The 16,723-nt window shown below is 43.4% G+C and overlaps 1 protein-coding gene across 1 annotated transcript; it reads left to right on the top strand.

The window, feature by feature from the left end:
* Positions 1-3: 3 nt before the first annotated feature.
* On the top strand, positions 4-11,708 carry LOC115326392 (succinate--CoA ligase [GDP-forming] subunit beta, mitochondrial). The gene is made up of 11 exons (XM_029987260.4): positions 4-90; positions 445-589; positions 860-959; positions 1,308-1,398; positions 2,093-2,245; positions 4,406-4,495; positions 4,600-4,696; positions 5,251-5,412; positions 6,940-7,082; positions 7,596-7,716; positions 11,336-11,708. Exons 1-11 carry the CDS (start codon positions 34-36, stop codon positions 11,443-11,445), a joined length of 1,269 nt encoding a protein of 422 aa, XP_029843120.2. The 5' UTR covers positions 4-33; the 3' UTR covers positions 11,446-11,708.
* The last annotated feature ends 5,015 nt before the right edge of the window (positions 11,709-16,723 follow it).

The raw sequence follows: 16,723 nt of genomic DNA, 5'->3' as shown, positions 1-16,723 counted from the left end.
TCGCCGCTGCTTTGCGCCAAAGGCCAAAACGACATGGAGGTTGTGCGGTTGACACGTGCGTTTCGGCTGGGTCAGCTGTGGGCTAAACAAGTGAGGACGACGCACTTTTTCCAACCTCTCACCGGTGGCACCATACTGGTGGCCAGTTCACCGACGTTCACGAGCAACAGCAGTCTGGCTGCACTTGCTTGTTTTAAACGTCGCTTCAGGCCGCTTCAGGAGCGAAGGGCGGCAATACGATTGATTTGATGACCTTGTTTTATCTACCGTTCCTTCAAATGTATCTTCAGATTTTACCTTTTGCGCAGGCGAAAATGAGGTGCCTTTTTCGCATACAACAACCACTGGAATTTGTCGTAGCGCTGCCACGCGATATTTTATTGCTTTTGGTTCGATTGGCAATGCGCTTGTCGATATCGTGTGCGTTCCCTTATATAATTGCAGGCTCCACTAGTCATTCCATCCACGAGATGCCTGAATCTGCACGAATACCAGAGCAAGCAGCTGATGGCAAACAACGGCGTGACTGTCCAGCGGTTCAAAGTTGCGGGGAACATGTTGGAAGCTCAGGAAATTTCGAAAACACTCAGTAAGCCCGAATTATCTGCATGTAGGTAATTTAATGCTGCACAAGAGCTGCGGGAATTCGAGAATTATAGTCTTTATATTCTGTTTCTGCATATGACCTTGGTGACACAGTCTCCTTGAGCATTGTAAAATGACAAGATAACGTAATGAGAATCTTGCATTCTGTGCGTCGATCTTGGAAGAAGTACTTTGACTGATCTTCCTACAATAATGTAAAGGGACGTGTGCGGGTATGCAAGCAATATTTTGAATAGGAAAATTCTTGTTGCAGATGTCGAGGAGTTCGTCATCAAGGCACAAATCCTTGCCGGTGGAAGGGGCAAGGGAACGTTCAGTAGTGGATTGCGAGGTGGCGTGAAGCTCACAAAGGAGTAAGTTCCCACATTCAGCAAATTGTAGTGGCATAGTAGAATAACCTGTTGTGAAGAGTAGCCAGGGCTGAAAGAAAGCTCTGCTGTTTTCCTAAGCTGAGCACTTTAAGAAACTTTGAACACTATGCCAAAAGGGTGCAGATGCACATATACAACTTTGAAGACATATTCTGCTTTGAATTTGTCTCCCTTTGTTGTGCCAGTGTCGAGCTGATATTCTTCACCCATTTGCCCGCATACACACCCTTTTTGTGTCAAATGCATTGTTGGATTGCTCATTACCACTCTCTTTTCCTCCAGCATGAGTAAGATGGTGACATATTTAAAATCAATCTGTCATCTTTTCAGCCCTGCTCAAGTGTCGGAGCTCGTGGAAAAGATGCTCGGCTACAAATTGGTCACAAAACAGACTCCAAAAGAAGGCGTGCTTGTGAATAAGGCAAGAATCTGTTTTACTACTACTTTTTTTTAGCATTGATAAATCTTGGGTGATTTGACAGTGATTAGGCATCATTACTTTGCAATCTCTGTGTTTATTAAAAAAAAATCCTCGCAACGTTAAAACAAATATTCATAAAAAAAACAAAACAAAAAAAAACATATTTTAGTGATATCCAAGGTTTTATTTTGAGAGTAGATACCTTTCACAAAAGAGATTTTCTCTTAATATCAGACTTTTCTACAGTTGAACTCTGAACTTTGATGTGCATTCTAAAGGTTCACTATGTGGAGCACAAGTTTGTCTGCTTCTTGCAAGGGGGTTGCGATGATGTCAGAACGCCGACCTCTTATTGGCTGATTAAAAAATAGAGTGAGTAGCCCTCAAGGCATCTAGCATTGAGGTCTACCCACTATTCTTTCAACCAAAGCCAATCGGAGCTCGGCGTCGTTCTGACGTCACGGCTACTCCTGCGCAAGAAGCAGACGACTTGCTTTCCAAGTTACTTCAGAATAAAGGACTCTGTAAATATACATCGCAAGGAACTTTGGTTTCGTATAATAAAATATTGCTCACTACTCTGCACTCAAAGGTGTTTCGACAGCAAAACTCCATAGAACCACAAAGAGCACACTTGCACGATATAAATGTTGTAGAAATTCTAAACTAATTTCCTGACGGGGTGGTGGAACAGGTGATGATAGCGGAGGCCATGGACATAGCTCGAGAGACATACCTGGCCATTCTGATGGATCGCAGCTTCAATGGGCCCGTCATTGTTGCCAGTCCAGCCGGTGGAGTCGACATTGAGGACGTCGCCGAAAAGACTCCCCAACTCATCTTCAAGGTTTGCTACCAACATCTAATTCAGGATTTAAAATTGGCAGCTGTAATAGCTCCCGCTTACTGACATCATGATGTCAGTAAGCCAGCACTAAAGCATAGCCACAGACAGGATGTAAATGGCATCTCTTGGATGCCTAGAGCAGGCTCTCGTTGCAGCTTCCAGCTTGTTTTGACTGCGCATCCACGCTCTATAAGATGGCGGTACCAAAACTAAAAAGCTTAGCCCCGGGCGACTGAAAGATCTCACCGCTGTTCTTATCCTGTCGGTGACCGCTTCCACTTACCGACAATGACGCAACTGCCAGGCAGGCACCACGGTAGAATCGCTGTGTGCAACTGGACTTGGGCTCATCTTTATACCTTTTGTGCGTCCTGCTTATATCGGCCGCCAGCACAACATAGACCACATCTAAACAAAGAAATAAATGCAAGCATTTTGTTTCCATACTCCTTCTTCTTCTAAGTGGGGAGCATAGACATGAAGTTGAATACATTAACATGCCAGTTGGGGTGCCACATTGGGGCATTACAGTATGTTTTGTTCAACTTGGCAGCGACCTGACATGGCTTATCACTATGTGCGGTCAGGCAGACATTGTCTCAATGGTGATGGGGTCATCAATTACTGGCAAAATCAAGCTGTATTAGGTACAGTTTGGTGCAACAGGTCTTACTTGGCTAAGGAGAATTTAGAAAATGTATTGCATCGGGTATTGCCCATTTCGGAAAGCATACATGGGCCATTTCAGAAGCAGGCTAAGTACTAATACGTCAGCATTTTGAAGACTTGAGACCGAGGAACAAGATGGGGAAAGGAGGTCTCGGATTTTAAGATGTTGAAAAGTTCACCAGGCTGCCCTCCATGTTCTTTGTTTTTCCTATAATTTACAATTCCCATTGTTGAGTTTTTGCTAATCCCAGAGGTGATTTGTTAGGAAATGCTCATTGTATTTTCCTGATGAGACATTGACTATGAGTAGGGCTCCGCGTTTTTGGATAAATCCGAAAGAATCCTAACACCACCTGCCGTGAAATTTTGTGTGAATTCTGATTTTTTGAAAACTCAAAATTAGGTTTAACAAAGAAACGAAAATCAAAGAAAGCAATGTTTTATAAATAAACTTCGCAAGAACACAGGGTCAGTGTACCTGAGGAGATGCTACTTCAATTTCCTTTGAAATCTCAAACTACTGACAGGAAAGGTTTGTTTTTTAGCTCGTCAAGGTTCCTTCAGAATAACGGGTCATGGAACCCAGACTTTATTTATTTTGTTTTTTATTTTATTTTTAAAAATAGGAAATGCAGTAGAATAATTTATTTCAGAAAGTTGGGAATCTAACAAAAATAGACACCAATAATCCCCGAATTTTCGGCGAAAAATAAACTAAAAAATTACCCTAGAATTTCACGAAGAATAAACTCCGAAAACGCTGAATCCTAGCTATGAGGTAAAATTTAAAACATTAGCAGGGACTTTTATCTTTAAAGTCGTGTAACACTTGAAATGCGGTATTTAAGCCGTCATTTGAGGGAGTGAAGAACCTTTATTTTTTATCAATTTTCCCACTACATTGAGGTACAAACTGTGTGCGTAGGTCCCATGTGGCGTCAATTTCCCCACTAAATTTAGCAGGGAAACTAAATTGGTGTGACAACAATTTTCCTGCTAGATTTAGTGGGGAAATTGTATGGATGTGCCACCGGGTCACGACATCAATTTCCGTGCTAAATCTAGCGGTGAAGCCGAAGGTGTTTAGGTCACATAAAATTGATTTTCCCACCAAATTTAGCAGGAAAAGTGAATTCGTGTAGAGAGGTCATGGAACGTCACGTTACATCAATTTCCCGCTAAATTTAGTGGCAAAAGTGAATTGGTGTATAGGTCGCTTGACAGCAATTTATGTCACATGACCTAAACACCGATTTAGCTTCCCCGCTAAATTTGGCGGGAATAGTATGGGTGGACACACCGACAAAAATTTAGGATTGGAGGGTTCTGTTAAAAAGCATTTCATGCTCTAATAACTAACAATGTAGTCCGTGTTTATGTAAACCTGTATGTTCTACACTATTGCAAAGGCCTTAAATGTTAGAATATTTGTGAAAAAAAAAAAAATTTGTCCAATTGAGGCTTCCAGGAATTTATTCATTTTCTCTTTAGGAACCGATAAGCATTCAGGAAGGCATAACAGACGAGCAAGCAAGGACTGTTGCCAAGAACCTCAACTTCAAGGGACCTCTGCTTGATCAGGTGTTAATTCGTACATATCTTGTGGTAAAACTTTTCAAGCGACATTACTTTGCCAGTAGAACAGGTGCCTAATCACTTGCTTAATTTCTGGCTCTTCCCATCAGGCAGCTGAGCAAATAAAGCACCTGTACAACCTCTTTATCAAGGTGGATGCAACACAGGTGGAGGTCAATCCCTTTGGAGAGACTCCAGATGGCAGGGGTAATGGACTCTTTCTTTGTGCTTGTCCTATACGAATACACCAAAGCGCCCTTGCAGAAGTTTAATACTCTACCGACTAAGGTTTTGTCCTACATGTTTTTTGCAATCTTTACATGAAACAAATCAACCCAATATGTGAATCTTGCCCGACGGTCTCGTGCGTCTCATTGTCTTCTTATTACACCGTTTGCGGACAATTAATGCCCACTACACAGGACAGCCTTCCTTACTTTTTGGCCTTGCCTGTCATTGTCAACTGTTGTGAAAATGCGTCGGGCTGCTTTCTTGCCTTTGCTATCTGTCTTTCTTGTCAGCAGAAATATACAGAAATTTGGTGGTGGGGACCCCCACTTTGATGTGGAAAAGTATTCATGGAGAGAAATTGATAGCAGATTTTGAACATGTCTGCCACATTTCGAGTTGTTGTGATGGCTATTGGCCTGATGCAAATTGATTCTTTAGCAGCCGTGTCTTGGGCTTGACAGCTGAAGTGTGTTTGCCTTGCATCGTTATAGACTGCTTTATTGTTGTTCTGCTTGTTTCCTCTCTGACAGTGGTGTGCTTCGATGCCAAGATAAACTTTGACGACAATGCGGCCTTCAGGCAGCGTGATATCTTTGCCCAAGAAGACGTGTCCGAGAGTGATCCCAGAGAAGTGGAGGCAGCCAGGAACCACCTCAACTACATTGGCATGGATGGGAACATTGCCTGCCTGGGTAGGGCACTCTCACGCTTCGTGGGAAGTGCCTTTTGGCTCAGATGTAGCATGGCCCCTCAGTCAGGCAGAACATGTTCGATGTCATGCTATATTGTTTTTAAAGCACAATAAGATAATATATTGAGGATTTAATATAGCTGTGGATGCTTATCATGGGCATTTTCTACTGTTTTTCATATTCCAAAGTGAGGGGTGTTGGTGTTCATGTCATTGAACCAATATTCGGTCGCACTAATTGATTTAATTTCTCACAGTCAATTACAGAGTGGAATTCTTTTACTGACTTGTGCTTGTGCAAACATTGCCCTAACCAGGCACGATCAAGGGGAGGGGGGCATGCCTCACTCTCTCCCTCATAAAGCATTTTTTGTCATAATCGGGCCTACCCCCCAAATCAAAATCCTGGCTACGTGCCTGGCTCTAACCATATCTTAAAATCGTCTTCAAGTAATCTATTTTGCACAAGATGCTCAACTCTACCTCTGCGATTTCCTTCTATTCTCTGTTTGGTTCACTATATTGCTCTTGCTAGAACCACCAATGACTATGTCTAACTTTGTCCTGCCCACCTAAATTTTGCTTATGTATATTTGTGAACTTTTATTAGTATATTGCTAAAGTGTTTCAGACTTTTTTTTTGCACTTCCCCTAATGTAATACATTCCTAGGAATGTCTTTGAGGGTTGAGGGGAATGAACTTGAACTTGAAGTCTGTTCAACTTTTTATCTGTAACATCAACGAACCATACAGCTTTCGGCAGTTCTGAATATATCGCTTAACAGCAGGTGCTGTGTGAATTTTGTCAGCTGTTTTTAACGAGAATGTATATTTGCAGGAAGTTTTGATAATAGTGCATAGCACTACTCTTCAGGCAGGTGACCTCTTAGAATTTAGCTTTATCTCACAATGCTCTTGGTTCAACTGAGTTATGGGTGGTTTCAAGGGAAATATTATTTGAAATAGTGGGCTAAGATGTTTGATGATCAACTAATCCTATAAAGGGCTTATCAAATAACTGTGACATGTAAGGTGGTGATTAGTTAACTTCATATCATGTAAAGTGTTGATCAACTAACTTCATTACATGTAAAGGTAATTGACTTCGTGCACATTTCAATGGTGCAACACATGGCTGTATTGTGCAGCATACTGACAACTTAATTTTGGTGCAGGCTTCACTTTTGCAACTTGGAGAGTGACACAAAAAATTTATCAGCCAATGGTAGCAAATATGTTGCATATCACTCCAACATACAAAATTTCGAGCTCGCAAAATATTGCCAAAGCACTCATTACAAATTTTGCAAAATATTGAACCCATTAAAATAATGTCATTTATAACACTAATAATGCTGTAAATGAAATGAGCCTCTGATGGATTGTGCACCTAGCATAGAACTGCATCATTCCAGTGTCAGGATCACCTGACCCTGTGTGTGAAAGTGCTTATTGTCTGGTTGCCATCAACATTTGAATGGCTGCTCTGGGGTTGATACGTATATGTCTGGAAATGGCGTCTTGCAGTGAATGGGGCAGGGCTTGCCATGGCTACCATGGACATTATTCAGCTGCACGGGGGATCACCTGCAAACTTCCTCGACGTGGGCGGGAGCGTTCAGGAAGACCAGGTTACACAAGCCTTCAAAATTCTTACGGAGGACCCCAAGGTGATCTGTCTTCCAGTTCTTTTTCCTTATGCCTTCCCTTTTTCAAAGTTTCCTCTAGCAGTATATATTGCTTGACACATCTGATATACTGTGATACAGAGTGAGTAGCCATTTATTGAAGGCAAATTAAGTTCCTGCGATGTTTTGTTCTTTCTGCCATTGCCCTAGTCTTTTAAATTTGAACACCAAGCTTAGAAATAAAAGTATCATACAAGTGTTTCTTTTTTTATTAATTTTCTGTCTGAGGTTATCTGTATTTAGACTCTAGTGAAGCTGATAAAAATACTTGTAAGAATTTAATATGTCTTACCCATGTTCTTATTTTGATGAAGATGAAGCAATGCTAAAAAATTTACCCATAATGCACCGCGCGGTTACGCCGACGGCGACGCTGCTCAAGCCAGAAACGGGCGCCTAAGAGCTGCGCTCTAAAAGCTTTGTTAGCACAGAGATGTTAACAGAGTGACTGTAGATAAGCCCCGCACACTAAACAACCTTTTTGCGTCGCCATAGGTCAAAGCGGTCCTTGTCAACATCTTTGGGGGCATTGTCAACTGCGCCACCATTGCTAACGGAATCACAAGTGCCTGCCGAACCATCAACCTCAAGGTTCCCCTGGTTGTGAGGTTAGAAGGTAAGCTGTAAACATATAAAAAATATTTTTGCTACCAGGCCATGGGACTTCTTTGCCCTCTAAATAGGGTCCTTTTTTTTCGGGTTTTATTCATCATTTCCGGAACGGGGGAAAGCCATTGAAGACTTTGGGAGCTTTGAACCCCTAAACTAGGGGGCACAAAAAAGGAAGGGCAGTCCTAAACGAGGGCACACTGAAGACAATGGGGATGCAACCATCGGAACAAGATAAAACTTAGCAAACATCATAATAGTCGTTGACAAATATAACACCCGAAAATGAAGGACTCTATTTAAAAATAGCTGAATTAGGAATTAGATTGGTGCATATTCAAAATATATCCTCGAGATATTTTCTAAAAATTGAAATATGCGTGAGAAAATATTACATGCATGTTCATTCAACCAAAATGAAATGTGGTAGTTCTACAAAAACATTGTTAGTGAAAACAATTAGGAAATGAAATGGTAGTTATATGACGTGCACACATCAAGAATGGCGTCTAGGACAACCTCAAGGAAGACCTCTAGGACTACCTCAAGGACGCCGTTGAGTGCGACGTCCTGGAGGACAATGTCAAGAACAACGTCTAGGACGACCTCTAGGACGGCAGGTCGCCTCAGCTTCAGCTCATTCATTCATTCATTTATTGAGGAGTGGGTATACAAAAATAAAAGTTGAAAGTAACTACTATACACTCCGTGCGGGAACTATAGGGGGCGCTTTGAAAAACGCGCGTAGCGCCGCTAGCGGAGGAGCTGGCGTTCGACAGTGAGGCGCGCTCAGCAGCCTGCGGCGCCTTTTCGCGTGCGAAGCTGTGGCGGCGGAAGCGCGCACGGACAGAAGTTTTGCTTTTTGAGCCGATACGTTGAGGGTGACGTTGCATGAGTGCTGGGGCAGATTTAAGAAGGGCATTTAGCTGTTCTCCGCTTCTTATATATTTAGTTTGAGTCGTTATTAGAAGTCATTTTTTTAGTTGCGGTCGAAAAAGGGGCTTGAGGAATTTTCCGAAAAGCGAGACGGCGGCCACCATAATTGCTCTCAGTGGGAAATTTGTTTCGCTAGTCGCTGTAAACGTAGGACTGCTGGGACGATTATATTTTGAGGCGAGTGAGATGTTCACTAAGTTTGTGCACTAAGTGGGCCAAGTTTTATTAAGACAGTAGGTGTGAAAGTTATGGTTCAAACGAATAAAGCTCTCAGGAATATCCAATATTGGACCCAAAATGTTGTGTTATAACCGGGCTGTGCGAAGTGCAGATTTGGACACACAGGCTCTTGGACATGACCGTAACTTGACACACCAGTTATAATACCAAAAATAGGTGGCCTAGGAAAACCAGGTGGAAATTTTGTTTGGGCGGCTTAACTGAATGGGGAAACGGTTTTGACCGTGAAAGGGCTGTCAAGAGTATACCACGCGTCGTGGGAGATGGAGACTTTACAGGTAGGAAGGGACGAGTGCACTGTACTTCCAAATGAAAGAACTTTACGAAAGGTGGCTTCAAAGCCGAGAAAACCAAGTTGCCGGCCAACAAACGGTTTGACCATCAAAGGTTTTGCGGTCAGCTGTTGTGTAATAATCGGGTTGTGCGAGGCGCTCATTTTAGGCACACAGGTACTTTGACAACCGTAAATTGACAAAACTCTTATTATACCTAAAAGAGGTGGCATAGTTTAACCAGGTGGAAATATTTTTGGGCAGCGTAACTAAATGGGAACGGGTTTTGACCGTCAAAGGCTGTCAAGAGAATACCGCTCATCATGGCTGGGAGGTGCACACTTTACAGGTAGGAACAGTGCTTAAAGTCCCCGTAAATTAAGGAGGGTCCCTACAAGAAGGTGGGGGAAAGGGTGGGGGGGAGTTTTGATGAGATGTAATAGAGGCACATAAAATAAACCCCACTGCTGACTTTGTCCACGCTGTACCTGCAACCCTCAACCACAAATGTCACATCCGTGAAAACAAGCTGTCTTATTGCAATATATGATTTTGATTTCACTAATTCTGGGGCTGTGGAGGGGAGGGTCTTAGACCATCCGTTAAAATCAGGGGGGGGGGGGGGGGGGATCGAGACCCCTTGAGACCCCCTAAACTTTAAACCCTGGGGAGGGGACCAGTGGACGGTACTTCCAGTTCGAATAACTTTGCAATAAATGGCTCTAAAGCCGAGAAAAAAAAAATGTTGTCTACAAGACTCGGGGTGTCAGCGTTTTCACATCCAAAAGAACGCTGATCAAAAAAGAAAGCACACAACATAATCGTCCATACTCAAACATCAATTGTCCAGTGATTACAAGTTTTATTGTAGTTTTCCTTAGATTTATATTTGTCACTTTTTGTACCGTCTGAATCTTTCTTCATGAAGTACAGGACGCGTGCCATACTGGTCCGGAAATATCATCGACACGTGCGATGAGGACGAAACTTTTTGCGAGGGCATGCCTTCAACGAAATTCGCACTGCACACCCGCGAGTGTAAGATGGCATTTCAGTTCGAGCTGAGATATGTAGGCGTTACTGGTACGAAAACGAACGCAAAGCGGCAGTGTAGAATATGTCAGCCGTGCCGCAGTGGCAGACATGATCGGGAAACCAAATTTCTCGGGTCGTACGGCACGGGTCCATCGTTGTCGCTGTCCCACAAAACATCGGCGAGGTAAAAAACTGTGAAACTTCGTCCCCACGAGATACGACGCATAACTATTGGAGCACTTAACGACGCAGCAGTTCATGCTGTTAACCCAGCGTAACCGCACCGCTCCGACTTCAATGCGTACCAATGCGCGCGGCGTGGTTTCGTTTCGCAGGGGCTCTCACTGCCTACCTTCGGTAACGGCCGCGCGGCGGCGCGCCGGTCGCGTCGCACGGAGTGAATACAAAAAGCTACAAAGAACCACTATCTGGCGCTTACGAGCTTATTCAAGCAGAGCACACGCAACCGGCGCTTACGTGACCTTGAAGGCATGACCTCGAGCGTAGTTGGGCCTATACAGTTATTTACAGTTTCAGACCTTGACTGGCAACCCCAGGTGATGTCTCATAGTACGGCATCTTATTAAACACATTTGAAGCAGGCAGGGTCACTAATGTTGAACAAGCATTGTTTTCTGTAGGACTGCTTGCCAACAAGTTGTGCTAAAGTCGGCTTCAACCTTTGGAGGTGCCTTTTTAATTTTTACCATTTACCGAAGCTGGGCTGCAACAAAGCTTTCATTTTCAAGAGTTGTTGGGATGACTATTTCCACCTTGTTTAGAATCTTGAAAGCATCTCTACTTGAGCATTCATTTCACAAATGCTCGGTACAAGTGTGTTGAAACCAGGATTGGCCTAAGTTGTCATCAGTCTCCGTTTCACACTTGTATGATCTAAGTGTTGCTTGGGCTCTTGCTTGGGCTCTCATCAAAGCCCCTGCATGCCTTCAAAATTGAACACAGTGCTGTCCAATTTGCTTATAAATGATGCTGAGAAGACAGGAATGTTCTACCGAATCACAAAGCCACTCTGAGTGGCCCTTCACGATGCTGCTGAGAAGACTGCAAGTGGAAACAAACATTAGCTCTCGGCAAAAGCATAATTTTCGTGTAGTGAGGTCTTTGATTAAATGCTGCTTCCAGGTACCAACGTGGATGAAGCGCGGCTGATTTTGAAGAACAGTGGCCTTGCCATCACCCCTGCCAGTGACCTGGAGGATGCTGCTCGGAAAGCGGTTGCAAGCCTAAAGTGACGGAACTGCCTCTTCCTCTGTGCCTTCTAGCACTCAAGCTTGCGGCGAGAATTTGGGAGCAGCAGTGCACTAACTTCTTGCTGTAAAAGCTCCTCGCAATCTTTTTGCATACTGTGCAGATACTTCATAGAAAGCAAACAAGTGCCCGAGGCTCTTGGGGGAATATTTTGCTGTACCATTGTGCCATTATATTTGCTAACAGGACAGCTTTTTCGCAGATGAAACACAAGTGCTGTTCTGAATAAACACTATACCAAGTTGAACTGGCTCAGTGTTTCTGAAAACCACTGACTCTTTATTATGAACCGTGCAACGATTTTAACCGACTCCATTACAATTTGCTGGATTGCGCATCCCCGCTTGGTCGCTGCAGCGTGTGTGCGACCACCGGAAGTTCTGAATTGGCCATCTTAGGCTGCTTAGAGTCAGTCGGGTGAAGCATAACAAAGGGGCGGCTGCATGCTAAAAGACACATTTTCTGCTCGTTCATCGTCGTTCGCTGAAGAAGTTTTCTGAAACTTTGTGTAAACGTTTGTACTAGCTGTTTTCAAGAACCTGTTGACAGAAATTTATATGAAAGTGCTGCACCACAAAAAATTGTAGAGCCCTCCCGCTTCATGTGAAGATGGAGGTCCAGCGAGGCTGTTATTTTTACGACGTCTAGGATGATGCCTAGAGAACGACCTCAAGGACAACTTCTAGGACGACCTCAAGGATGACTTCTAGGAAGCAACAAGGACAACATCGAAGACAGCCTCAAGGACGACCTCTGAGATGACCTCGAGGATGACCTCAAAGACAACTTCTAGGACAGCCTCAAGGACAACCTCTAGGACGACCTCAAGGACTACCTCTAGGACGACCTCAAGGAGGGTGCCTAGAGATAATATAACAAGGGATCAGGACCTCACTATCTAATAATGCCAAGGAAGGCTGACTCGTGCTGGTTGGCCCCTTCTTTTTTTATTTATTCATACTTGCCATGACCATTGGGGAGTTTTCTGTCAACATCCGCGGATGCATCTTTTCCCAGATCCTAGCGCATAACAGCTTTGTTGTAAAACTTAAAAGGGCAACTCTGCTCAATTCCAAAAAATTTAGGCTTACATCTGATTCAAATTCACAAAGCATGGGCATCAGCCTTCCCCCAACACCAGCACGCCTGTACGTTTCTACCTGTCAAGTGCAATAAATAATATCGATAATATCATTGTAAGCAGTGAGAGAGTGCAGGCAAGCTGTTAATTAATCGACATCTTGTAAACCCTGAGATGAGATTTTGTTGTGTTCGTCCGTTTTTTTATCGTTCCCCATCTCGGGGTTTACAAGATGTCGAATAATATCAATACTAGACAACTCTACGTCTTCGGATTCGCGAAATGTGGAATATTATTTGTGTAATCCTAATTTAAACATCAGCTGAAACCGAAACTTCGTTTGCATCAAACAACATTGGTCTCGGGTCATCAGAGTCGTGGCCACGTCACGTCGAACCACGTGGTCTTGCGACGTTTGGGAGGGAGCGAGGGACACGACACGCGACGCGGGCAGGTCGCTTCGCATGGCGTGGACGGTGATGGCCTGGGGGCAAGGGGGAAGGGGAGAAGACGAAAGAGGAGAAGGGGAGCGGAGAAACAGACCGATAAGCGCGCAGGGCACCGCAAACTAGCGCATCCGCATTACGGTGATCACGTGAACGCCTGGTCAGCCAACACCGGGAGGAGAAACTCGTGACGTCATCGTTCAATTTCGCTGTGAGAAGTAAAAACAAACAAAGTGTGAGAATGACTTAGTCATGCCTCTGACGTAGTGGCTCAACATTTGCCGCTCCAACTCCGTCGCATTGACTGTGCTGACGATTGCGCCTCATGTCGCACGCTAGAGTTAGCAGATTTCGGCGACTTGGCTCACTTTAAGGTTTACTGGCCAGTTTATTAAATATATAAACAGAATTAGATTGTAATATTTGACATGGGGTCTTCCTATACGTTACTGAAGAGGGCTACTTAGTTTTCTAAATATCAAAAATAAAGCGGAGTTGCCCTTTAACTCGTCAAACGCAAGTCTTGCAGCCTCGGGGCAGCGTGATTAAGGGACATGCCACGGCACACCAAGGCGCTGCATCTCTGCCTTCACATGCTTCATACCGACAAGAATCGATGCCATGTGAATGCGAAATAGATGCCACGCAGCATTTTTCTGAAATTTTCGTGGCACTTTTAGAAGTCATAATATTGACCAAATATGCCGTTTCTATGTCTAACAGATCTTTGTCTAGGACAATTTATTTATATCTCGGTACTTATCATTAGTGAAAAGGTTCGTGCTCCACAGCAAGTACAGCAGCAAGAAGCGAAGCCTGTGCAGCTACTTTTGAAAAATGGTCCGCTTTAAAACCAGGAAGCTCTATACAGTATAAAATTTTGCATGCAGTGTACTGATGGAGAGCATGTGGCTGCTTGAGTGAGTACACCGCAATATTGCTGCAACAACTAATGACCAACAATGCGCTCAGTCATTTGTGCAGGTGCTAGCCTCCCCATCATTGTCTTTTGGTAGAAATTGAATTCTAATCTAGGTAGTGTCTGTCAGCAATATTTGGTAAAAGCCAAAAAGCACTAATCCCCATGGATAGCCCTACCTATTGTGGTTTTTGGTGTTGCACACTTTCTCTAAGTTTAGAAGCAAGAAAGTTACCTATTCACTCAACACTACCCGGGATTTTTTGTTGTGCAGCACAAATCTTGGTTACGCAGTGCCTTCTCTGCAAAAACCCTCTGTCGGATTCCTCGGCAGGGATTCGAACCCGCCACATGGGGATCCTTAGGCCAATGCTTTACCTCGGATTCACCGAGGTATCCGAATCCAGAACCGGGCACTCTAACAAACCCGATGAACAACTTTAAGGAACATCCAGTCATCCCCAGTCCACAGATTTGGTTTATTGAAATCGGCACTTTTTTACACAACAGTCGCGGAAACAATTGCACCGGTAAAGTTGTTGCCATTTCCGACATGCATTTTTTCTGCTTCCAAGATCGTTCTTTTCCACTCCTTTAGTGGGGACAGGTTTTTGTTTCAAACAATAACCAATGTACAAAAAGATCTGTCCTCCTTTCTCTACAGTCCTTTGGCCCCTTTTGCGATTTGGAATGCCCCCTCTCATAGGCTATATCCCACCTTCATCTGTAGCTACAGATCCGGCTCTGATTTCCAAGCATTTTGTACACTGTATGCCCACCTATGTATGTTCCCTGAAGTCCCTGAGCAAAAATTAAATAAATAAAATTAATAAACTCCATCCCCACTGATTCAGCTAATGCAATTTAGACACCTTCTCTGCCTTCCTTCTGTCTTTCTACTTTGCTTCGAATTATTTTAATTAGCCCTCACAGGAGCAGTGGCCATTACAGTGGACAGTGATTGTTGATTGAAAATAAAGATACTATTTATTATTCCCGAGGAAAATTAAATAAATAAAATTAATAAACTCCATCCCCACTGATTCAGCTAATGCAATTTAGACACCTTCTCTGCCTTCCTTCTGTCTTTCTACTTTGCTTCGAATTATTTTACTTAGCTCTCACAGGAGCGGTGGCCATTACAGTGGACAGTGATTGTTGATTGAAAATAAACATACTATTTATTATTCCCGAGGAAAATTAAATAAATAAAATTAATAAACTCCATCCCCACTGATTCAGCTAATGCAATTTAGACACCTTCTCTGCCTTCCTTCTGTCTTTCTACTTTGCTTCGAATTATTTTACTTAGCTCTCACAGGAGCGGTGGCCATTACAGTGGACAGTGATTGTTGATTGAAAATAAACATACTATTTAGAAGAAAAAGAAAGCAAGCTTTAAACATGCTTTAAACCAGGAAATAAATTAGACTGAATCCAACTTAAAATTTGAAAACCCGAAATTAGAACAAGTGAGTGAGCAAAAATTTCTCAATGTTTCGTTCACGAAGGATCTTTCATAAATTAGTCATATTGCCAAGCTAAAAGCCGATTTCTGTAAATCAATTGGCATTATGTTTAAAATAAAAAATTTTGCTCTGTGCTGGCTAGAAAAGAATATCTATTACTCTTTATTTTACTATAAATTAAGTTATGCAATTTCGGGATGGGGTACTACAACCACTTTAAATTATAATAAATGATTAACTGTACCAACAGAAAAGATGTTTTAAGGACGTTCGAAAACTACACCGGTGATTATAAAACTTGCGCACTGATCCACTGTTTCTTGAACATAACATGCTAAAGGCCAATCAGATATATTATTTCAAACCACTGCAATTAATCCATAGAAATAAATAATAATAATAGATAACTAGATTGATGATACCTTGTCGTGGCGCCAGCGCTTTTTAAACTTTTATTTACAGTAAATTCCCTTTCCTTTATAACAATTATCTCCTTTCCCTCTTTGAGAACGTTAAAACCTTTGGGGGCGGTTTTTTTGTTGTGCCATTCTATGTTGTTGCTAAATGAAAGATGTCCTGTTTCCGTCCTCGTCCTCGCTGTTTTATACTTTCAAGTTTTGTATGTATGTATGTGTGTAAATAAATCCTACCTGATACCATACCTCGGCAAACCTCACTCATGAGGGCCCTCACTCACCCTCATCCTCACAGGTGAGGTGAGGGTGAGTGAGTTTCTGAACCAGAAAAATTCATGAGTGTGAGGGTGAGTGAGGGCCGTGAGGGGCTGTGAGGGCCGTGAGGGCCGTGAGGGCCGTGAGGCACGTGAGGGCCGTGAGGCACGTGAGGGCCATGAGGGCGGTAAGGGGTATGATGGCCATGAGTGCGTGAGGGGTGGTGAGTGGCGTGAGGGCCATGAGCGCGTGAGTGGTGTGAGGGCGGTGAGTGCGTGAGGGGTGTGAGGGCCATGAGTGCGTGAGGGCGGTGAGTGCATGAGGTGTGTGAGGGCCGTGAGGGCGGTGAGTGCGTGAGGCCCCCTTCAGATCGAGCATCTTTCTCAGCAATTTTGGTGTTAATGACAGGTTGTTCTCTAGCTTTCCCTAGATCGACACGAATTGCTGAGATCGGGTCCGGCTCGAAATAAGCAAGCAACTCGGAGCAATTCGAATACGTTTGAAGCAGCTGCATCGAATCAGGGACGCAAAACTTTCACGTGATACCTCTTGCCGGTGATGATGACACCAAAAGACTTGGTTCTGGTTTGAAATCGATCGTTTTTTGGAAATAAACTGTTTCAGAAAGGTGCGTTAGTATGCTTAACGAGATTTAAATGCATAAAAACACGTTTAT

The sequence above is a fragment of the Ixodes scapularis genome, unplaced genomic scaffold (assembly GCF_016920785.2).
Source record: "Ixodes scapularis isolate PalLabHiFi unplaced genomic scaffold, ASM1692078v2 PGA_scaffold2__306_contigs__length_199485367, whole genome shotgun sequence".
NCBI classification, from domain to species: domain Eukaryota; kingdom Metazoa; phylum Arthropoda; class Arachnida; order Ixodida; family Ixodidae; genus Ixodes; species Ixodes scapularis.
Note: the sequence above shows the minus strand (reverse complement) of the source record. Positions and strands in the feature narration are given on the sequence as shown.

Excerpts from the sequence above, each read along its gene's own strand:
- LOC115326392 (XM_029987260.4), top strand. The coding sequence starts at position 34 with ATGGAGGTTGTGCGGTTGACACGTGCGTTTCGGCTGGGTCAGCTGTGG. Across the intron at positions 960-1,307 it reads GGCGTGAAGCTCACAAAGGA|CCCTGCTCAAGTGTCGGAGC; the intron begins GTAAGTTCCCAC and ends TCATCTTTTCAG. Across the intron at positions 7,717-11,335 it reads CCTGGTTGTGAGGTTAGAAG|GTACCAACGTGGATGAAGCG; the intron begins GTAAGCTGTAAA and ends TGCTGCTTCCAG.